The sequence below is a fragment of the Desmodus rotundus genome, chromosome 13 (genome assembly GCF_022682495.2).
Source record: "Desmodus rotundus isolate HL8 chromosome 13, HLdesRot8A.1, whole genome shotgun sequence".
NCBI classification, from domain to species: domain Eukaryota; kingdom Metazoa; phylum Chordata; class Mammalia; order Chiroptera; family Phyllostomidae; genus Desmodus; species Desmodus rotundus.
Genome location: NC_071399.1, coordinates 25,390,610 through 25,415,077, shown reverse-complemented (window position 1 = coordinate 25,415,077; position 24,468 = coordinate 25,390,610). Strand labels below are relative to the sequence as shown.

Genomic DNA, 24,468 nt, shown 5'->3' with positions numbered 1-24,468 from the left:
CACGCTGCCAGGGAGCCTGCTTGGTGCTTTTGAGAATAGTTAAATCTTCCTCGACAGCTTTATTTGGCGATAAATCTAATCATGGCAGTCAGATTACATTGCTTCTGGCTGCTGGTGCAGATTAGATTATAATTATACCTTGTTTTATTTACATGTGTATTCTAGAAGCGGTTGCATTTAGATCCTCTGTTACATTAAATACTTTTTAAAAAGGAATCAGATCAGCTTGCCATCTGAAGGATCCCTGCAATCAATAAATGTTGTTATAAAACCCAAAATTGCAATTTCTGAAATGGCCATCACCTCCTTATCTATCTATTTGTGCTTTGTTGAATACAGTAGTTTATATTTATCTTTAGTTGTCTTAGAACAACAAGTACTGTAATTCTGCCATATCTAGGGATAGCTTCCACTGTGTTCACTGATAGCTTCTCTGAGGCTGAACTGTGGATACTCAGAGGTGCTTGTACCTGATGTGTATTCTGGAACTAAAGGGACACTCTGCTGATCATTTTATTGTATTTTTTTTTCCTCTAGGTTGATGGGAATGTGAGTACCATTTATTGTCAGAACCTATGTCTCTTGGCAAAGTTGTTTCTTGACCACAAAACACTCTATTATGACGTGGAGCCATTTCTTTTTTATGTACTAACACAGAATGATGTCAAGGGCTGCCACCTTGTAGGCTACTTTTCTAAAGTAAGTATATCAGCTTACAGTTTATTTGAATTTGTATGTAAATCTGAAACCATCTTTACTGGTTCTCACTAGGAGATACTACAGGGTATAGGACCTCCTGGGTGCCATCTAGCTTTTTAGAAAGAAAAATAGAAGGAACATTCAGAAACATACCAAGTGCTAGAAGGTGCTTGGTAACATTCAACGGACTGTATACTCTCCTAGGAACATGAACTGCTGGTTATGCTCAAGAGGAAAAGTTTTAAAATGACTTCTATTCCCATGGTGATAATATATGGAACTTGTGAAATAAACAGAGTCATTACCTGTTTAAGTTCTTTCTCAGTTTAAATCTTCCTAATTTGAATTTTAGGCATAGAAATAAGAGTAGAAGCCATTTTTATTACAGGATATTTTTCTTCTTCCTTTAATCTTTCATTCTGTTGGATAGAAAAGGTTTTCTTTTGTATTCAGACAACAAAAAGATATTCTCTTATTTGAGCAAGCCCAAGGTAAAAGCTAAGTGCATAAAATAGTTAAGTAGAAGGGCAGCTAGCTTTATAAGCAAGCATTCTGTTAGTATACAATTTCAGTAGTTAAATATATGATTGATTTAAGACATACTGCCTGGTTTATAAAAATATATTTGTACCCAACACTTTGGGACTATATTTTGTAGAGTTAGGTACAACTTATAGGGAGGTGGGATTGCCCTGTGTATCTCCAGAGGATGAAATAAAAGAAACTTTAAAATAGTTGATGGTGAGTCTTCTCACTTCTAGAGTGCTACATTGATTTATAATTTGTATCTTTGCAAATTGATTGGGGCTCTGATTCCTCTGCTCATCATAGGCATTGACATACTGTTTTTGAGTTGCAGATGGTGTTAGATGGCATCTTTTTATCTTATAATTTTATTCTCCCAGGATAGTTGCTTTGTAGGTAATGACAATGACTTAACATTGTCCTATCTCCTCCCAGTAGGGTATTTTTTCTTGATGTGTATTATTCCCCAAGGACCAGGGCTGTGGTTTTGACTGTTAGTCTTTGTTTCTGAATAATTAGCCTTACTTTTCAGTCTTACCAGCCTGTAATTTTAAAACTTGGCTCTATTTTCTCCACCAGGAAAAGCACTGCCAACAGAAATACAATGTTTCCTGTATAATGATTCTTCCCCAATACCAGCGTAAGGGCTATGGCAGGTTTCTCATCGATTTCAGTAAGGATTATAACATAATTTCTCATTACCTCTTCCTGTGGATCTCTGTATGTGTGTGTGTATGACTTTAAAACTTAAAGTCATGATTTTTTTTTCTTTTTGGTTGGACATTAAATGTTTTTAAATAGCTAATATTAAATACCAACCAACTTTTATGTGATAGTAAATACCTTTAATCTGCAACTGTTTAATTACAGTGGAATTTAGTTTTATGTAGTAATTCTAACACCAGTACAAAAAACATTGTATAACTACTTAAATTAGTATCAATAAAAAAGTGCAGCACCTGCCCAATTTTTGTGCATTGTTTTTTAGTTACAGGCTCTCTACCTCATGGTTAAAAATATGTGATGTACTTTTAAATATCTTAAAATTAAATGACAGTTAATAATTTAATCTGAGTTAAATATTGAAAGCTGATGGTTCTAAAAAGGTCATGTGGAACCTGAATTTTGTTTTACACATTGATAATCTTGCATAGAAAGTAAATGTATGTTTGCAGTGAATTTTATATTGATTATAAAATAGTGATATTTGAGGAAACACTTTCTCAGACACTACTAAAAATATTTAAAAAATATATTTAGAAACAGTGGTTTAAAAACACTAAGGATTTTGTTAACAGGTAATCCTTCTAAATACTAGATAATTATATTGCCAGTATTAAGAAGTTAATTCTTATATAGACTAGTGAAGCTTTTTTTAGTTGGCCTTAGAATATACACCTGATCATATTTTATTGGAAATAAAATTGGTTATTTTATATATTTCCTTGGTCTTTTTGGATTAGTAGTAGAGACTGGAACTCAAATTATTCTTTGAATATCAATATATTTTTGAAATAGAACTCATGACTGAACATGTTATGCCATTAAGTGACATAGTGAGGGGAAAATGCTAATCAGTCATTTTTTTTAGATACACAAACAATAGCCTGTGTGATTCCAGTGTGTCTTCAATTATTTTCTGTAGTGTAATGTATTTCCCCAAATTACCATTCTTAGACTGATTTTAAGTTTTCCTTAATGACAAGAAAACATTTCTTCTGCCATCTCCATTTTCTATACTTTCCTTTAGAATTTATGCCATTTTTTCCCTGTTCTTAAGAGTCATGCACTAGAGAGGACAAAACAGCACCATGACACATTGACAGTGACACCTCATGCTGACACACTTGTTTCCCGAGAATCGTGGCGATCGGAAATGTGAGGAGAGCTTTGGTTGAAGTGAGAGATTGTCATCTGATTTGCGCACAGAGGAACCCCAGTCTTGATAGATAAGATTACATAAGCTCTGAGGCATTCTTTTGTGTTGTTCAGTTCAGAAAAAGCTGTTGCCATCTAGTGGTCCAAGTAAAACATGAAAGGGGGGTTTACTAGCATAGTACATTAAATAAAAGCCTGTGTTGCCTTACCCTTACTAATGCAGCCTCTCAGTATGAAGTCCCGATTTTTAACAGTTTCACTATTTTAACAATGTGATTTACACTAACTGTAGACAAAGTAGTAATACTAATCTAACATTCAATGTATATAAATTATGTAATCTTCCTGCAAATTGGTTTTCAAGTAATTTTGCAATTTTTATTTTTTTCTTGAAGGAATTTATCTTTATAATTATTATTGTCTATAATACTTAGATTGGTTATGGAAGGAGGCATTGTTATTTTGGTGAATTAGCCTATTTAAGGCTCTCTGACATATTTGGTTTTTGGGGGTTTCTTTAGGTTATTTGTTATCAAAGCGTGAAGGCCAAGCAGGGTCTCCAGAGAAACCATTATCCGATCTAGGTCGTCTTTCCTACATGGCTTATTGGAAAAGTGTAATATTGGAGTGCCTTTATCACCAAAATGACAAGCAAATCAGCATTAAGAAGTTAAGCAAATTGACTGGAATCTGCCCTCAAGACATTACTTCCACACTCCACCACCTAAGAATGCTGGACTTTCGTAGTGACCAGTGAGTACTCTATCTCTTTGTATACCGTCAAAGGGTAACTAGGTGAAGTTTTTGAATCAGGCAGCCAAATCATTGATGGACGAACATGTACTAATACAAATAGTATACTTGGTGATTGTCAGACATTATTTTCTTTTCTATGATATTTGATACTATTGACCATATATTTCTTTCTTTTTTAAAAAAAATGTTATTTATTTATTTTTAGAGAGGGGGAAGGGAGGGAGAAAGAGAGGGAGAGAAACATCAGTGTTGTGGTTGCCTCCCACGTGGCCCCCACGGGGGACCCAGCCCGCAATCCAGGCATGTTCCCTGACTGGGAATCAAACCAGCAACCCTTTGGTTTGCAGCCTGTGCTCAATCCACTGAACTACACCAGCCAGGGCCATATTTTTCTACACTATTTTTTTTTTGCCTTCCTCCTAACCTTTGAACCTAAACTCCTTAATCTTATTTTCTAGTATTGGGAGCTTCTTCAGCCCTAGAAACAATGTCAGATAAATTATACCCATAATTTACTTTCACATACGTGTTACAAAATGAAATAAAGTCAAAGGAAAGAGCTCACACTGATCTAGAGTGGTTGGGAAAAAGTCACAAGAAAAAAGGAGGCATTTGAGCTAGAAATATGGAGAATAAGAGGGAGAGTTCAGGAAAGTATCAGAAATTCCTGAGGAGGAAAGTTTGAGACAATAAGTGATTAAAATAACTTCATTCAGCCCTGACAGGTACGGGTCAATTGGTTGGACATCATCTCTCAAAGATGTCACTGGTTCGATTCCCAGTCAGGGAACATGCCTGGGTTGTGGGTTCAGTCCCTGAATGGGGTGTGCATACGAGAGACAACCAATCAGTGTTTCTCTCTCTCTCTCTCCCTCCTTCCCCTCTCTCTAAAAATAAATACAGTAGTTAAAAAAACAAAAAAAAACTTTATCCATTGCTGTAGTTGTGCGTGAATTATTTATCTGACTTCATATTTTTTTAGCTACCTCATGTGATGATTATTTCTGTATTTCAGCTTCCCAGTCTTGCCATTTTAAAGCATTTATCCTCACATGTAGGCTGTACCTCCACATTCATGGTTTGGTACTCCTTGTCCATTGTTGGTTGCTATAAACTTTTCTTTGGTTCCAGATTTGTGATTATCCGCCGGGAAAAACTCATTCAGGATCACATGGCAAAGCTTCAGCTGAATTTGCGACCCGTCGATGTAGATCCAGAGTGTCTGCGCTGGACCCCTGTCATAGTCTCCAATTCTGTTGTCTCAGAGGAGGAGGAAGAGGAGGCTGATGAAGAAGAAAACGGAGAGCCCCAGGAAAGAGAGTTAGAAACAAGTGTAAGGACATGAGTAGTCTCTGTTTTCGATGGCATGAGGATGCATTTTTGGTTTTGATGAGATACACAAACAACAGTCTGTATTGGTTTAAGATACACACACACGTACATACACACAGTAAGTTCACATCAGACTCTCAGAGTTTATTTTAATGATAGAAGTTTCAGGAGAACTGGGTTTTATTTACTTACTTGTATATTTTTAAGCCTCAGATTATCAGGAGAGGAGATCCTTCAAATTTGTTACATTAGTTATGATTAAATATTTCTTGCCAGAATGCCAATAAGCAGCTAAATTTTAAGCTACATAGTAGTTGAGGAATCTGAATTGAATTTAAATCTGACTGTTGTTAAAAATGAAATCAAGATACATTTTCCTTAAAAATAAGACATGGAATAATGGAGACATATGTGTATGTTTTTAAGAGAGCACTAAATAGTTCAGTAGGTAAACAGTAAGTCTTTAGCCAGTAATGTGTTAAGGCCATTAAAGGGAGAGACTATAGTTTTCAATATTTTTCTTCATGTGATGTATACCTTTTCTTAAAGCAGTCCTTTCATCCTTTAAAAATCTATGTCCTTCTTTGATAACCATGAACAATTTTATGCTCCTGTTTAGTGTAATTTAAATTTTAAAATTAAATGTTCAGAATAAAAATAAATCAAAATAATTACAGAAAATTTTTTCAAACATCCCCTTTTTCTGGCTCAAGCCCCAAATCCCATGTCCTCTGTTTATAACTTTTTATCTCAGAAATTTCATAAGCTAAGATTTAGAAGAACAATAACATTCATTTTGTTTATTGAAGATAGTATTGCATAGTGTCTAAGAGCACTAGCTCTTGGGTCAGAGTGCCCGGGCTTATATCCCAGCTTCTCCATTTGTTATTGCATGATCCGAGGCGAGTTACTTAAACTTTCTGTGCTTCAGTTACCTCATTTGCCAAATGGGCATGTAATTAGTTATACTTCATACAGTTGTTGTGAAGATACACCTATAAAACATTTAAAACAGTATCTGTTACATAAGAAGTATTCATGATAGCTATTTAATAATTTTCTTTTTCAAAACTCTGTTTTCGTAGTATTTAAAAGGTCAGAATAGGAGATATAATCAGGTAAGACTGAAAAATTAACCAGTATGGTTTTATTTTCTAAAATCAGGTGGTAAAGTCTACATCTCGGGAGAACAAAGAACAAGATTCTTATTCTTCAATAGAAAATGAAAAGAAACCAGAAGTTATGGCACCAGCTAGTTCTACACGTTTGAACAAACAAGTCCTTCCCCGTGATAGTCTTCCTGCAAACAATCAGCCATCTCGGAGAGGCCGCTGGGGGAGGAAGAATAAAAAAACCCAGGAACGTTTTGGGGATAAAGATTCTAAACTGCTCTTGGAAGAGTCATCAACTCCTCAGGAACAATATGGAGAAAGTGAGGAAAAATCAGAAACCTCCCAAGAACAATACACTGAGAGTGAGGAACAGTTGGCAGCCTTTCAGGAGCAGCCAAGCCAGGATGGAAAGCCAGACATTCCCAAAAGAAGACTCAGTGAGGGGGTTGACCTGTGGCGAGGACAGTTAAAGAAAAGCCCCGAGGCTCTGAAGTGCAGGTTAGCAGAAGGCAATGACAGACTTCCCCGTCGCTATAGTGACGGTGACAGGGCTCTCCTTAGGGGCTTCAGTGAGAGCAGCGAGGAGGAGGAGGAGCCGGAAAGTCCTCGGTCCAGCTCACCACCAATTCTTACGAAGCCCACATTGAAGCGAAAGGTAAGGCGTTTCTTTGACTTTTTTTTCCCCTCCAACTGCAGCTTACTGTATACAGTTGTTGTCCTAGAGTTCTGAAACAGTAAATATAGAAATTCTTAGTGTGTAATTTTTTAACTTGAAGCCTTAGTATATTGTTCCCAGTGAACATCTGAAATGTGGGTATTATTTCTTTGGTCCTTGGGAATTAGCTTAGAAGTCACAAGCATGTTTAAGGTCTGACAGACTGTTTTTTGGCTTACTGGTTTGATATTTAAATCATGACTTCTAGGGATTTTTAAAATTTAAAAAGCATTTCTAGATTAGAAATGTTTCTGTTAGAAAAGAAGAGGCAAGTATTACACAGCTCCATGGGAAGTGGATGTCTGTTGTAGGGGTGCTCAGCGAAGCCATTCATCTCACCTTGGGTGGCACTGGTTCCCGTACTCTCACCCCCCTTCTCTCTCTCCCCGTCAACTCCTCCAATAGTTTGACTTAACTTTGTTTTAGAAATATTTTCTAAGCTGTGTATTTCATCCTCATGCAAAGTTTGAATGAGAGCCAGTTTGTTAATAAATTCCGTGTGACGATGATGGTGAATTTTGTAAAACTGTATACCAGAAATGTCCCAGGCTATGGAGTGAACTTTAAGCATGGCCACAAGCCAGCCAGACTGAACACTGTCACCGCTCTGGATGAGCCACCCTGTAGTGGGATGACAGCTTTCATCCAAATCAGTGAAAAATCATTTCTTTCTTTGGCAGACCCTTAAAAAACGGTAGGGCTGTTCCCTTTTAAAAGGCTCTTAATTTTAGAACAGTTTGAGATTTATTTAGATTTAGAATTATTGCAAAGAAAGTATAGAGAGTTTCTGTATTCCTTAAACCCAGTTCCTCCTATTATTAACTTCTTAGGTTGATATGGTACATTTGTCACGTCTAGTGAACCAATTAATTATTAACTAGAGTACATACCATATTTTGCCATGTATAATGTGCACTTTTTGTCCATATTTTTTGAGGGAAAAATAAGGATATACATTACACATGGGTATAATGATTACGCACTATGGGTGTAATGGGTCTGATAATCCCGAGTATAATGCACAAAAACATGGATGTGCATTATACATGGCAGAATACGGTACTTTATTCAGATTTCCTCAGTTCTCCCTAGTGTCCTTCTTCTGTTCCAGGATCCCATCCAGTGTACCACATTACAGTTATTGATAGTAGTTATGTCTCCTTAGGCCCTTCTTGTAATAGTTTCTCAGACTCCTTGTTTTTGATGACCTTGAAAGTTTTGGGAATGTTCCTCATGATACTAAAATGGGGTAATGTGATTTTGAGAAGAAGACCACAGAGGTAAAGTCTCGTTCTCATCACATCCTGCAAAGGGTATCTACTGTCGGTAGATATGTATACCAAATGACTTTTCACAGTTGTTAGCCTCTACCACCTGGCTTGTGGTTGTGTTTGTCAGCTACTCCTTTGTTCCCTTGTCCATACTGTGCTCTTTGGAAGAAAGTCGCTGTCCGCAGCCCACACTTAAGATATGGGGAGTAATACTCTACTCCTTAAGAGCAGAATACCTGTATTTACTTAGAATTCTGCCTGAGATATTTATGCACTCTTGTTTGTTTGTTTGTTTGTTTATGCATTCTCCTTTATCTGTTTCTTTATGCTTTTATTTATATCAGTATGGACTCACAGAGATTGACTTCATACTTTGGGTTATAATCCAATACCGCTACTTTATTTAATTTGTTGCTCAAATTATTCTAGCTTTGGTCATTAGGAGTTCTTTCAGTTTCGCTCCTGTGTCCCTTTAATATACGATGCCCTCATCATTTCAGAGTTGTTTTGTTTTGAGCACTTCCTTACTTTCTGGTACTACAAGATGTTTTAGCTTCAACTTGTATATTTTATGCCCCAATCCTAGAATTGGTGATTTTTCCAAAGAGTAGGGCCATGTTTAGCCTATTTTGAAAATTGTATTCTCAACTAGAAGAATTAGTAAATTTGAAGTGGAGAAAAAGTGAACTCTTGACTAACTCTGCTATTCATTATGTGACCATGAAGAATATATCTTTGCCATCCTAGGCTTGAATTGCCTATTTATAAAATAAAATTATGCTATTTGTTTATGTAAAAAAGGAATATCATGTACAAAGTACTTTTGAAGTCTTGAAGAAATTCACTTGACTGGGAGTCAGAGACTGTATTTTACAGACATTTCTACACTGACTGAATGCATGGCCTTAAGTCCTGTAACCTTTCTGGCCTCTATAGGATGAGGGAATTTGGCTTAGATCACTTCTGGTGCATCATCTTTGTTTTTTGCTATTGTGTTATTTAAGGTATTAGATCAACCTTAGTACAAAATTGTGCCAACAACAGATTTATTTTATAGTTTATATGCTTCACTAACATCAAGTAAATATGTATCAGCTCCATATTTCTGCATTCAAATATAACTCTATGGATAGCTCATGAAAATAGCATACCACTTCACTGATAGTTCTGCTGACCTTCATAGTAGAGCTATGAAACAAAAAGAAAGTGTTTTCTTTCTTTTTTTTTTTCTCTTGAGGAAAAGAGAAGTTAAGGGACTTAGCCTATGTGTCATTTTCAGTACTGAAATAGACAACTTCCTAGGGTGTTTAATTTAACTGAACTGTTAATAAGGTAATTATAATATCTGCTCTTTGGGCATGGCTGCCTATTCTTTTACAAAGTTGTATTCAGGTATCCAACATCTGTGTATCTAAGATACATTATGTATAGTATCTTTTTTTTAAATCCTCACCTGAGGGTATATGTTTATTGATGAGAGAGGGAGAGGGAGAAAGAAACTTCTATCAGTAGCCTCCTGTACGTGCCTTAACTGGGGATCAAACCTGCAACCTAAGAATATTCCCTAACGAGGGATCGAACCTGGAACCTTTTGGTGCATGGGACAATGCTCCAACTGAGTCACGTGTACAGGGTTATGCAGTATCTTACCATCGTATTTTAAAATAATATTCAAAATATCTTTTGCTAAACAGCACCCTCATTTTATGTATGATAATTCTATTAGGTTTAAAAACTATTAGTCATGTTATTAATAGAAATGATAGTGTTTACTACTATTAATAAAATTTTTTCTCTTTTAAATAGAAACCAATTCTTCACCGTAGAAGGAGAGTCCGAAAGCGCAAACATCACAATAGCAGTGTGGTCACAGAAACTATTTCTGAGACCACAGAAGTCTTAGATGAACCTTTTGAAGACTCTGACTCTGAAAGGCCAATGCCAAGATTAGAACCCACATTTGAAATTGATGAAGAAGAGGAAGAAGAGGATGACAATGAACTCTTCTCTAGAGGATACTTCCATCGGTTATCCTCACAGGATGTTCTCAGGTGTCGATCCTCTTCTAAGAGGAAGTCTAAAGATGAAGATGATGACGATGATGAAGAGTCAGATGATGTTGATGGTATGTTTTACAGAACTTTTGCTTATTGTAGTTTTATTGTCTTTAAAGATACAGAAGTGACAGCTGTAAACCCTTCAGTGAAAAGGCTGAAAAACTAACATAACCTTCTAAGCAACTAACGGATGACTTGGTAATCTCTAAAAAGTTGTATCAAGTGTATTTACCCACATTTAGTCCGCTCTCCTTTTAAAGTGATTTTTTCTAGTTTCCCCTTCAACTCAGGATCTATTTTTGTGTCTGCAGAAAATATCTTGCTGTTAGGAAATTGTCCTTTTTCTGCCTAATCCTTTTTTGTTCATTATCTGAAACTGTAGTTAGTAGGTAGATTAGACAGCATCAGGAAGATATTTGGGTAATAACTCTTTACTAGAATGTGTGCTCTATAGACTTAATCTGTGTTGCTAATTGAGGTATGCTGAGTGTTTAATGTAGGTACTCAATAAATATTAAATGAATAAAATGCTAAGAAGGTTTTTAGATAAGCTCAGAGTCATGTAATTGGACGTGGTTCAGATCTGTTCAGGAATCCTTCCTGAATCATATCTCTAAGTGTCTTACTCAATTAGTAATAAATTTCTAATAAAAATAGTAACAGTGCCTCAAAATAGGTTAAATTTAATGGCATAGCTAAACAGTCAATGATTTACTTTTAAAATACCCTTGTCGCCATTTCCTGTTTAGAAATGAAGAAACTGGGTCTCATATGTGAGTTGGGTCACACTTTAGTCATTTGCATCCTAGCCTGAAGATTTTGCCAGTGTATCATGCTGCCTATTCTTCAGTGTTTGCCTTGCATGGGGTCAAACCGAACTTTTAATTTTACTGGGTAAATTTGAACAAATCTATAATAGTTGTACATATAAATGCATAGCTTTTATATATTAACTAGCTGAGCTTTTTATTTTTTAAAAAATTAATTCACTAAGTTTCAAATCTAGTGGATAACTTTCATTTTCTTTATTCTTATATTTATATAATACTTTTAATAAAATGGCCCTAGCTGGTGTGGCTAAGTGGGTTGAGCATCAGCCTGCAAACCAAAAGTTCCCCCAGTTCAATTCCTAGTCAGGGCACATGTCTGGGGTGTGGGCCAGGTCCCTGGTTGGGAGCATGTGAGAGACAGCTAATTGATGTTTCTCTCCCTCTCATTCTCTTTCCCTTCCCCTCTCACTAAAAAATAAATTCTTAAAAAAATAAAATTAAAATGATAAGATGACTGAAGTCTTTCCATTATTGGGAACGATTTTTCAGAGTTTTATTATATTTTGAGATACATAATAAGTAGGAAACTAAAAATTTACTTTTTAAATTTGGCATATTAGTAAAATTCTAACTTGTATTATAATAAACTAAAATAGTATCCTCTAACTTTATGCTGAGTTCGACACATTTTCTGTTTATTTTCAAGTTATTATTACCAAATATACCTTTTTAGCTCTCCCCACAAAATCCTGTTCTTGCCTTTGTTTTCTTCCCTTTAAAAATTAATGGGAAGGGATCCAAGATGGCAGGGGAGTAAGTGGAATCTACACTAACCTCCTCCCAGGAGCAATCTGGAATTACAACTAAATTGTAGAGAAATCATCTGAATAACCACCTGAACACTAGCTGGAGAGAAGCCTTATAACCAAGGACAGACATAAGAAACCCCTTCACCACAACAAGACTGGTAGGGAGTGCAGAGGAGGTGTAAGAGTCCTGGCTAGGCGCCCATGGGCAGCAGCTGAAGTTCTGGAGGGATATTTCAGCGGCTAGAGGGTTTGCTCTGAGAAGTGTGGGATCTAAACCCCAAGTTGGGTTCCCCAGCCTATAGCACCAAAGCCAGAAAGGAGCACAGATAACACCCATCTGTGAAAAGCAGTAGGTTTACTAGCTGCCAGGGAGAGATGGATGGAGACTCAGCCTCTTAAAGGGCCAACACACAAAATTTCATTTGCAGCCACTTAAGGAATCCTGGGCTCCAGCAGAGAGAGAGCAGAGTAGACTAGAGATACATGAGGAGAATCTGGGGTTGGTGGCTCTGGAGAGAGAACTGAAGGAACAGCCACCAGGATCGCTGTGCTAAGTCATTCCCCATACTACAGAAGCCATCTTTCTCAGGCAGAACACTCCTCTTCAGTTGGTATCAGCCTGAGGGGAAGCAATAGCCCCACCCACAAGAATTACTGTGCCCCACCCTGTGGAGGTTAAGCCTGGCTGCTGATTACAGCTTGAGACTGTATTGTGATTAGTTTAATGACTAAGGCAGATCTCAGGAGCATTATGAGACTTCAGCTGACCCTCCCCAGGGTCCGGTGCTAATAAAAGCCAGCCTTCGTGCGCAGTCTGTCTCTTTCTGCACACAAACAGGCCCAGCAGAGGGAGCCACTTACTATGGATTACTGACAGCTCCAAACAGGTTGACAAGGGCCACTCACAAGCAGCATCTAACAAAGGCCTACACCAGAGTCTTTGCAAATCTCCCTAATCTGTAGAAACAAATGTAAAGAAGCAGAAAAAGTGGGAAGACAAAGAAACAGACCCCAGATGAAAGAACAAGAGACTTCTCCAGAAGAAGAACTAGATGAAATGGAGGCAAGCAATTTTTCAGATAGAGAGTTTAGAATGATGATTATAAGGATTCTCAACAGCATGGGAAAAAAAAAACAAAACCCAAAAACCATAAAAAAGGACCAGTTAGGAAAACAAAATGCAATGTCTGAAATAAAACACTGGAAGGAATAAAAAACAGCTTAGGTGAAGCAGAGGATCAAATCAGTGATTTGGAAAATAAGGTAGAAAAAACACCCAGACAGAGCAGCAAAAAGAGAAGGAGTTTTAAAAAAAAATGAGGAGAGCTTAAGAAACATTTTGGACAGCACGAAGCGTAACAACATCTGCATCATGGAATATCAGAAGGAGAAGAGAGTGAACAAGGGATCGAGAGCCTATTTGAAGAAATAATGACTGAAAACTCCCCTAATCTGGTGAAGGAAAAGGACACATAAATCCAGGAAGCTCAGAGAGTCTCAACTAGTTGGGCTGAAAGAGGTCTACACCAAGACACATCATAATTAAAATGACAAGGCTTAACGGCAAGGGGAGAGCCCTAAAAGCCACAAGAGAAAAGCAGGTAGTTACCTACAAGGGAGCACCAATTAGACTGTCATCTGATTTCTCATCAGAAACATTTCAGGCCAGAAGGGAGTGATGTGAAATATTCAAGGTGATGAAAAGTAAGGATCTACAATCGAGGCTACTTTACGCAGCAAGGCTATCATTTAAAATTGAAGGAGAAATAAGGAGTTTCTCAGACAAGAGAAAACTAAAGGAGTTTGTTAACATCGACAGTACTGCAATAGATGTTAAAGGGCTTGCCTTAAGAAGAAGAAAAAGAGACAAAAGAGATCAGAATAGTCTAACAATAAAATGGTACTAAATACATATCAATCAATAATCACCTTAAATGTGAATGGCTTAAATGCTCCAACCAAAAGACATAGCGTGGCTGAATGGATAAGAAAACAAGACCCATCTATATGCTGTCTCCAACAGAGCCATGTTGGATCAAAAGACATGTGCAGACTAAAAGTATAAAGGGATGGAAAAAATATTTCATACAAATGGAAAGGGAAAAAAAGCTGGGGTAGCAGTTCTTATATCCAACAAAATAGATTTTATTTATTTTTTTTTAAAGAGCAATTTTTTTAAACAACTCTTTTATTTATTTATTTTTAGAGAGAGGGGAAAGGAGGGAGAAAGAGAGAGAAATATCAATGTGTGGTTGCCTCTCATGTGGCCCCCACGGGGGACCTGGCCTGCAACCCAGGCATGTGCCCTGACTGGGAATTGAACCGACAACCCTTTGGTTTGCAGCCCGCGCTCAATTCACTGAGCTACACCAGCCAGGGCACAAAGTAGATTTTAAAACCAAGGCTATACTAAGGGACAAAGAAGGATACTACATATGATAAAAAGGGAATGATCCAAGAAGAGGATATAAACCTAGTAAACATTTACACACACATCATAGGGCACCTAAATATGTGAAGCAAATCTTGATGGACATAAAGAGAGAGATTGATAGAAATATAGACAAGGTTGGAGATTTTAACACCCTATTGACTTCAGTGGGTAGATCTTCCAGACAGAAAATCAACAAGCAGGCAGCGGCCTTAAAAAAAAAACACACTAGATCAAATGGATTTAATTATCTTCAGAGTATTTCACCCCAAAGTAGCAGAATATACATACTTTTCCAAGTACACGTGGAACATTTTCTAGGGTAGACCCCATGTTAGGACACAAAATGAGTCTCAGTAAATTTAAGAAGGTTGAAATTATATCAAGTGTCTTCTCTGACTACATTGCAATGAAACTAGAAATCAGTCACAAGAAGAACATTGAAAAACACACAAAGACATGGAAGTCAAATAATGTTGTTAAACAGTAAATGTTTCAACAATGAGATCAAGGAAGAAATCAAAAGATACCTTGAAACATGTAAATGAGGACATAACAATCCAAAATCTGTGGAACACAGGGAAATCAATCCTGAGAGGAAATAAATAGTATTATAGGCCTATCTCAATAAAAAAAAGAAAAGAAAACGCTCAAATAAACAATCTAAGTTTACACTTAAAGGAACTTGAAGAGGAACAAACAGCAAAGCCCAAAGTGAGAAAGAAGGAAATAATAAAGATAAGAGCAGAAATAAACAAAATAGAATCTTAAAAAAAATACCCCCCCCCAAAAAATCAATGAATCCAAGAGCTGGTTCTTTGAAAACACAGACAGAATTGACAAACCTTTAACCAGACTCATCAAGAAAAAAAGAGAGATAAAATCAAATAAATAAAATCAGAAATGAAAGAGGAGAAATAACAACTGACACCAAAGAAATACAAAGAATTGTAAGAAAATATTATGAACAACTATATGCCAACCAACTGGACAACCTGGATGAAGTGAGTGGATAAATTCCTAGAAACATACAATCTTCCAAAACTAAGTCAAGAAGAATCAGAGAATCTGAACAAACAGATTACATCTGGTGAAATTGAAGCAGTAATTTAAAAAAAAAACAAAAAACCTCTCAACAAACAAAAGCCCTGGACCAGATGGCTGCACAAGTGAATTTTACCAAACATTCTAGGAAGAACTAAAACCTCTCCTTCTCAAACTATTTCATAAAACTCAAGAGGAGGGAAGGTTCCCAAACTCATTTTATGAGGCCAGCATTATCCTAACTCCAAAACCAGATAAAGACACTACAAAGAAAGAAAATTACGGGCCAATATCCCTGATGAAGGCAGACATTAAAATCCTCAACAAAATGTTAGCAAACCGAATACAGCAATATATCAACAAGATCATACACCATGATCAAGTGTGATTTTTTTCAGGAATGCAAGTTTGGTACAACATTTACAAATCAATAAATGTGATTCACCACATAAACAAAATGAAGGATAAAAACCACATGATCATATCAATAGATGCAAAAGAAAGCATCTGATAAAATCCAGCACCTATTTATGATAAAAACTCTCAGCAAAGTGGGAATAGAGGGAACATACCTACATGTAATAAAGGCCATATGTGACCATCCCACTGCCAGCATCATACTCAACAGGCAAAAACTACAAGCGTTCCCCTTAAGATCGGGAACAACACAGGGGTATCTGCTTTCACCTCTCTTATTCAACATAGTACTCGAATTACTAGCCACAGCAATCAGACAATAATGCATAAAAGGTGTCAAAATTGGAAAGGAAGTAGTGAAACTATCTTTGTTTGCAGATGACATGATACTATTCATAGAGAACCCCAAAGATGTCACCAAGAAACTACTAGGACTGATAAATGAATTCAACAAAGTAGCAGGATTCAAAATTAATATCCAGAAGCCAGTTGCATATTTATATGCCAATAACAAACAGGGAAATTAAGAAAACACTCCCATTTACGATTGCTTCAAAAAGAATAAAATACCTAGGAATAAACCTAACCAAGGTTATAAAAAACCTGTACTGTAAAATTGTAAGACACTGAAGAAAGCAATTGAAGAGGGTACAAATACGTGGAAGCATATACAGTGTTCATGGACAGGAAGAATTAATACCATTAAAATGTCCATACTACACAAAGCAATCTATAGATTCAACACAATTCCTATCAAAATTACAATGATGCATTTCACAGTACAACAAATATGTCAAAAATTTGTATGAAACTCCAAAAGGCCCTGCATAGCAGCAGTGATCCTGAGAAAGAAGAACAAAGTTGGAGGATCAATGGAACAGAATAGAGAACCCAGAAATATGCCCGTACCTTTATAGTCAATTAATATTTGACAGAGGAAGCAACCACATACAATAGGCTAAATATAGTTTACTCAGTAAATGATTTAGGTAAAATCGGGCAGATACATGCAGAAAAATGAAACTATACCACCTTCTTACACCACACACATGAATAAATTCAAACTGGATCAAAGACTTAAATGTTAGATCCACAACTGTAAAAATCATAGAAAAAAGCATAGGCAGCAAAATCTTGGACATTGCTCGTAGCAATATTTTATTGGATATATCTCTGCAGTCAAAGGAAACAAGAAAAAATATGTGAGACTACATCAAAATAAAAAGTTTTTGCACAGCAAAGGAAATCATCAACAAAATAAAGACAACGCACATAATGGGACAACATATTTGCTGATACATCTGATAAGGGATTAATATTCAAAATTTACAAAACTCAATCCCCAAAAAACAAACAACCCAATTTAAAAGTGGGCAAAGAACCTGAATAGACACTTCTCCAAAGAGGACATATAGATGGCCAATAGATACAGGAAAAGATGCTCAATCACCAGAGAGGTGCAAAATAAAACCACAGTGAGATATCATCTCTCACCTGTCCAAATGGCCATCATCAATAGATTAACAAACAACAAGTGCTGACAAGGATGTGGAGAAAGGGGAACCCTTCTGCACTGTTGGTGGGGATGCAGACTAGTGCAGTCACTGTGGAAAGTGATATGGAGATACGTCAAAAAATTAAAAATGGATCTGCCTTTCTACCCAGTGATCTCACTTCTGGGAATATATCCAAAGGAACCCAAAACACTAATTCTAAAGAACACAAGCACCCCCATGTTTATTGCAGCATTATTTACAATCACCAAGGTATGGAAACAGCCCAAGTGTCCATCAGTAGATGAATAGATGAAACAACTATGGAACATTTACACAATGCGATACCACTTGGCCATAAAAAAGAAAATTTTACCTTTTTCAACTGCATGGATGGACCTGGAGAACATTATACTAAGTAAGCCAGGCAGAGAAAGACAAACAGCATATGATTTCACTCATAAGTGGAATCTAAGACAGACTCATAGATAGAGCAGGCTGACTGCTGTGGGGCATGGGTTTAGGTGGGGCGGAGGGATTGAGCAAAAAGGAAAAAGGACACATGGACATGTACAACAGGGTGATTGCTGTGGGCGTAGGGTACGAGGGGACTAAATGATAATGGGAAAGAATACAGTAAAGATTAAATTTTAAAAATTAATGGGAAATGTGAATGTACTTAATGCCACACCGAACACTTTTGAGATGGTGAATTTTATGCTCTGCATATTTTACTACAATTTTTAAAAAGAAAAAAATTAATGGGGAGAAAATAATGCTAAAATCAAATTTATTTCAAATAAGCCGTTGCCATTGGTACATAAGCTTTTTCTTCAGGTCAGCATTTGTCTTAAGACCAATTGCCTTGCAGCTATTCCGTGCAAACACAGCATTGACTGACACTTGTTTCGTAGGATTGCTCAGTCACGGCCTGCGAAACGGGCTCATGATACTACCTGAAGTAATGATTTTTTGGACAATAAGAAACCAGAGAGATAATATAAATTGCAAACAGAAAAAATGAAGAGAAAAAATAAAGACAACTTGCCTAAAGTAGATATAACAACTACATAGTATTTGCGTCTTTATAAAGTTCATCTCCATTTTATAGATAATAAAAGTGAATCTTAGAGGAACTTTCCAAAGCCATGTCCTCAGCAATGATAAACTTGAACTGGTTGTAACTAGTGGATGGTAACAGAATGTTGACCAGCATTCTTTCATTCTTCTGCCTGTTTACCTTGTGACTTTAGAAGATGTTACTAGTTAGGTTTCTTCTTTCAATTCTTCTTAACTTGAAAATCAAGAGTTTGTAATGATTAATGAAATTGTTTATATTGTACATGCTGGTCTTAGAAAAAGGCACCAGAAAATATAAGATCTTGTAACCTATTTTTATTTTTTATTCCTCCTGTACAGACACTCCTATCCTAAAGCCAGTACCTGTCTTGAGAAAATGTGATGTGAAGGATTCTCCACTTGAGCCAGATACATCCACACCTATGAAAAAGAAAAAGGGATGGCCCAAAGGCAAGAGCCGTAAACCAATCCACTGGAAGAAAAGACCTGGTCGGAAACCAGGATTTAAGTTGAATCGGGAAATCATACCCATTTCTACTCAAGAATGCATTGTTGAGCCCATTGCCCCCATTCCTAAACCTGGACGTAAACTCAAAATTCAAGAGAATGAAGAAACTGTTGAATCAAAAGGAGACTTGCCTTTAACTGAAGAAAGGAAGGAAGAAGAGGAGATGCACATGGAAGCAGAAGAGGTTGAAGAGGGAGAAGAAGAAGATACAACCAGCAGTGAGGTTAGAGCAGCTTCTCCAGTGGATAGCAGCAACAGTCCTGAGACGGAAACGAAAGACGCTGAGGTGGAGGAGGAAGAAGAGAAACCCCATGTCTCAGAAGAGCAGAGGCAATCTGAAGAAGAGCAACAAGAACTGGAAGAACAGGAGCAAGAGGAAGAGGATGAAGTGGCTGCAGAGACAAATCAGAATGAAGACCATGATGCCGATGATGAAGATGATGGTCATCTAGAGTCTACAAAGAAAAAAGAGCTAGAGGAGCAGCCCATTAGAGAAGATGGCAAGGAGGAGCCTGGTGGTCAGGAGTCTTTTTTAGATACGAATATGCAGAGCAGTAGGGAGAATGTAAAGGATAAAGACGAAACAGAACCGGATTCTGAAGAGGAGCAGACTTCCCATGAAACATCCGTGGTATCAGAGCATATGCCAGGGTCTGAGGATGATCATGAGGAAGATTCAAACTCTAAAGAAGAATTAATTGAGTTAAAAGAGGAAGACGAGATTCCCCATAGCGAACTGGATCTGGAAACTGTGCAAGCAGTGCAGTCTTTGACCCAAGAAGAAAGCAATGAGCATGAAGGCGCCTACCAGGACTGTGAAGAGACGCTCGCGGCTTGTCAGACCTTGCAGAGTTACACCCAGGCTGATGAAGACCCTCAGATGTCCTTGGTTGAAGACTGTCATGCTTCAGAGCATAATAGCCCAATATCTTCCGTTCAGTCTCATCCAAGCCAGTCAGTCCGCTCAGTCAGCAGTCCCAATGTGCCTGCCCTCGACAGTGGCTACACCCAGATCAGCCCAGAACAAGGATCCCTGTCCGCACCTTCTATGCAGAACATGGAGACCAGCCCCATGATGGATGTGCCTTCCGTATCAGACCACTCTCAGCAGGTGGTGGACAGTGGCTTCAGTGATCTGGGCAGCATTGAGAGCACCACGGAAAACTATGAGAACCCTAGCAGTTACGATTCCACAATGGGTGGCAGCATTTGTGGGAATAACTCTTCCCAGAGCAGCTGCTCCTATGGTGGGTTATCATCCTCCAGCAGCCTCACCCAGAACAGTTGTGTTGTCACTCAGCAAATGGCAAACATGGGCAACAGCTGCAGCATGATGCAGCAGAACAATGTCCAGCCTGCTGCCAACTGCAACATCAAGTCACCTCAGAGTTGTGTGGTGGAGCGGCCTCCCAGTAACCAGCAACAGCCGCCGCCACCACCACAGCAGCAGCAGCAGCAGCAGCAGCAACAACAGCAGCAACAACCAGCACCTCAGCCTCCACCGCCCCAGCAGCAGCAGCAGCAGCCACAGCCGCAGCAGCAGCAGCCACCACCTCAGCCCCAGCAGCCTCAACCCCCACCCCCACCTCAACAGCAGCCGCCCCTGTCACAGTGTAGTATGAATAACAGTTTCACTCCAGCGCCTATGATCATGGAGATACCAGAATCTGGAAGCACTGGGAACATCAGTATCTATGAGAGGATTCCAGGGGATTTTGGTGCTGGCAGCTACTCTCAACCGTCAGCCACCTTCAGTTTAGCCAAGTTGCAGCAGCTGACTAACACCATTATGGACCCTCATGCCATGCCTTATAGCCATTCTCCTGCTGTGACTTCCTATGCAACCAGTGTTTCTTTGTCTAATACAGGACTGGCCCAGCTAGCTCCATCTCACCCATTAGCTGGGACCCCTCAAGCACAAGCCACCATGACACCACCCCCAAATTTGGCATCCACCACCATGAACCTCACGTCACCTCTGCTACAGTGCAACATGTCTGCTACCAACATTGGCATTCCTCATACTCAGAGGTTGCAAGGGCAAATGCCGGTCAAGGGGCACATTTCCATCCGCTCCAAATCTGCACCACTGCCCTCTGCGGCTGCTCACCAGCAGCAGCTGTATGGCCGCAGCCCACCAGCGGTTGCCATGCAGGCTGGCCCTCGTGCATTGGCTGTTCAGCGTGGCATGAACATGGGGGTTAATTTAATGCCAACCCCTGCCTATAATGTCAATTCCATGAATATGAACACCTTGAATGCCATGAACAGCTATCGAATGACGCAGCCCATGATGAACAGCAGTTACCATAGTAACCCTGCCTACATGAACCAGACAGCACAGTATCCTATGCAGATGCAGATGGGGATGATGGGGAGCCAGGCCTATACCCAGCAGCCTATGCAGCCAAACCCTCATGGAAACATGATGTACACTGGCCCCTCCCATCACAGCTACATGAATGCTGCTGGTGTGCCCAAGCAGTCACTCAACGGACCTTACATGAGAAGATGAGCAAGATGAACTTGCAATTAAAAACTTAAATATATATAAATAAAGGAACCTTTTATACTGACAAACCAGAGAAAAATGGACCTTTTTTCCAGTTAAAATATTGCTGTAGATCTAGAGGAATTTTTCTTTGGTTTATTTTATTTTTTAGAAAACCTGGTCTTCTCTTTTTGGGGGGTTCATTTTGTTCTGGGTTTTGGTTTTCTTCATAATCTTGAACATTTTACAATAGAACTCATCTAAAAATGGATTTGGGGATAGGGGAAACGTGCACAAAAATCTTTTCATAATTAAAAAGAGCCTTACTTTCTTTACACACCACATGGACAGAATTTGTGTAAAAGTGAACTATCTTTATTTGAAGATGTATGTTTCCCCTCACTGTTTGCAGCTCCCAGTGTTGTCATTTTTAAATGTTATATATGCATCTCGAGGGTTAACCAGACCCTCTCCTCCAAACCCGACCTTTCATGTCCTACTTCATTCCAGCAGGAGGCACTTATGGGAGACTCGGATGGGGATGCGGAGAACAACCCAAGCTCCTTAAACTTATTATTATTGTTAATATTATTATTATTATTAATAAAGTGAGGCAGGAAAATGCTTCTCCTTTTAAAATCCCCTCCACTCCCTACACACACACACACACACACCTCTTGAAACCTTTCCCCAAGAATGTTTCTTTATAGATGGACTTCATTGAAATGTTTGTCTTTCTTAAATCAAGTGTAATATAATTTTTTTTACTATTCCCACTCAGCACTCAGAGACACAAAAATACTGTAAGTCTCAATTAACAGCAGAATCTCAGAGGAAAGCTGTTTGCAATCCTAATTTAGCCTTGGAGGAATAGAGATGGTCAGTTAACAATCAAAAAGAGGAAATTAACCTCTTGTTTTTTACCACCTGGTGAATCAGCCATAAAGCCCATATTCCACGCAGCCTCTTGTTTTTAGTATGTACTTTGAGATGCTAAGGGTCTTGATTCTTGAGCCTTTGACTCTGATTAAATTCAGTCCCCAGTGATTAGCCTCTTACATTCTTACAGTGTTGGTGGATGACTGTACATTTCAGTGATTTGAAAATCCCTGACAAACCTTTGACACTGTTTATGTTGGAAGACATGACACAGACGGTGTGTCGTACGGGAGATCATGTTGTGTGTTGTACAGCTACTTAAACGATACATACCTCTAGCCTTCCTTTGTCTTTTGAGATCCTGAGTTCATCCCCTGTGAATCAGAGTGCACCAGCCACTCAGCCGTGCGTGGCTAAAGAGAAGAGGGATAGATAAACCAACCACCAGCATAACAGGGCAAATCTGGACAGCCGGGTTTTAGCAGGCTATGTTGTTCCCAATTCCATTCTCTTTTCTCTTGTGCAGCCAGTTTGCCCATTCTCTTCCTATTGCTCCAGGGATAGGTAAAAAAATATATATATATATATTCCATCATTAGAAGATGGAAACTATTATACCACTTGGTATGTGCAGTCAAATATCCAAAAGGGGGAAGTACTGCTTAAAGAAATACCTGTAAGCATTGAATTCTCTCCTTTATTTGTACATTTTATATAGGTAAATTTTTGAAATACTAATTAGGCATTAAAGTTTTTCAAATGCACAGGTTTGTTGGTTTTTTTAATACACTTTAATTGACTTTCTCAATTAAATGTGTTAGGTAGAAAAAGGCAGAATTCCACATCTTACCGCTATCAATTCTGAGCATGTGCAAGGCTGTGTAGGACCCAGTTTCTCTGTATATACTATTCCAGTTCTCAATCATCTATGTAGAAAGTGCACTGTGCTGCCCTCTCCCTACATCTTCAGCTATGTCATTGCTTCCTGGTTGGGGTGGGGGTGGGGTGGGTTGGGAGGGAAGTATATTGGGGGAGGGTGGGTCAAGGCAGAAGGAGAAGCTGTTGAAATGAGGGCCGTGAATTCAGTTTCTGTTGGTTTGCGGTTGTGTTTCTTTTTTTTCTTTTAAAAAATTTCAATCGGGCAGCTCCCTTTTTCCACAAGCCTTTTTGTGACTGTAGAACTATTGTAGAGAAAATGTTCTTTTCTATATTATAAAAGAAATTATCCAACACAGTAATATTGGTACCTGTCATTTTTTCACTTCTGTTTTAAAAAAAATGTATTTTTAGCAAAATAACTTGGGTAATCTTCTAAAAAAGAAATTTAAAAACTCACTGTTAGTAACTTTGATGCCTTTTAAAATAAGAGCTTTTTCATTTCATTCCATCTTTAAAATTTTTTATCTTTGTTGTAGAATATTAAAAACTATTTTAAGAAAGATAAAAAAATTCTCTTTAAAGAGATCTCTAGAGTGTGTGAATAGAGCTCCAGATGCCTCTAAAAGCCGCATGTACAAATGAAGCTAACCAAGTCTATTCCTGTCTGTTTATATTTGCTTTTCCTGTTTTGTAACCTCTTTGTACTTTGTTCATGGTGACTTGTAAGCTAAGGGGAAGGGGTGCCTAGATGCCTTTGTATTTCTCCATGTCACGCGCTCCTGGGCCCGTTGGTCTCCCTTCCTCTCCTTGTATGTAATATCACTTTTTCCCCCCTTTCTAGCAAGTACTTTCAAAAGAACTCTGTACATTTTAACATAAAAAAAAATAAATTATGTTGAGCCATTTTGGATGTCTGTCTTGCATGTGGAATTTTTCTCCCAAATATTTCAGACTCCAGTTCTTTTTCTATACACAGAACCTTTTCATGTGCCTCTTTAGATAGCAAGAATAAGTTCATGGCCTTTGCTTTAAAATCCAGGTTTCAAATATGTGTGTTTAAATGCCAACAATATAGATGCTTTTCTCTTTTCCAAAGAAAATGGCGTTATAACCTCGTTTTGGATTTTTTAGGGAGATTCATTTGAAAACCTTGTAAAGGGACTGTGGTTCACCCAGCCACAGGAGGGAAACAGAGTTGCACAAATAGCTCTTCAGCTTGAAATAAAGCAGTTTTTTTTCCCTCATTTCAGTTTATCTGATTATGTAATCTAGGGAGATTTGCTACAAATCAAGGACCTGAACATTGAAGATCTCTTTTTGAT

General features: G+C 38.1%; 1 protein-coding gene across 3 annotated transcripts in view; it reads left to right on the top strand.

Moving 5' to 3' along the window:
* KAT6A (lysine acetyltransferase 6A) overlaps positions 1 to 24,056 on the top strand; it is a 102,364-nt gene extending 78,308 nt beyond the window's left edge. For all 3 annotated transcript variants that reach the window (XM_071220163.1, XM_024578988.3, XM_045186596.3), the window contains exons 11-17: positions 538 to 699; positions 1,804 to 1,897; positions 3,624 to 3,855; positions 4,990 to 5,191; positions 6,355 to 6,957; positions 10,095 to 10,413; positions 18,729 to 24,056. In XM_071220163.1, the coding sequence (XP_071076264.1) occupies positions 538 to 699; positions 1,804 to 1,897; positions 3,624 to 3,855; positions 4,990 to 5,191; positions 6,355 to 6,957; positions 10,095 to 10,413; positions 18,729 to 21,412 (4,296 nt within the window). In that variant the 3' untranslated portion in view covers positions 21,413 to 24,056. The remainder of the gene's footprint in view (positions 1 to 537; positions 700 to 1,803; positions 1,898 to 3,623; positions 3,856 to 4,989; positions 5,192 to 6,354; positions 6,958 to 10,094; positions 10,414 to 18,728) is intronic.
* Positions 24,057 to 24,468: the final 412 nt, after the last annotated feature.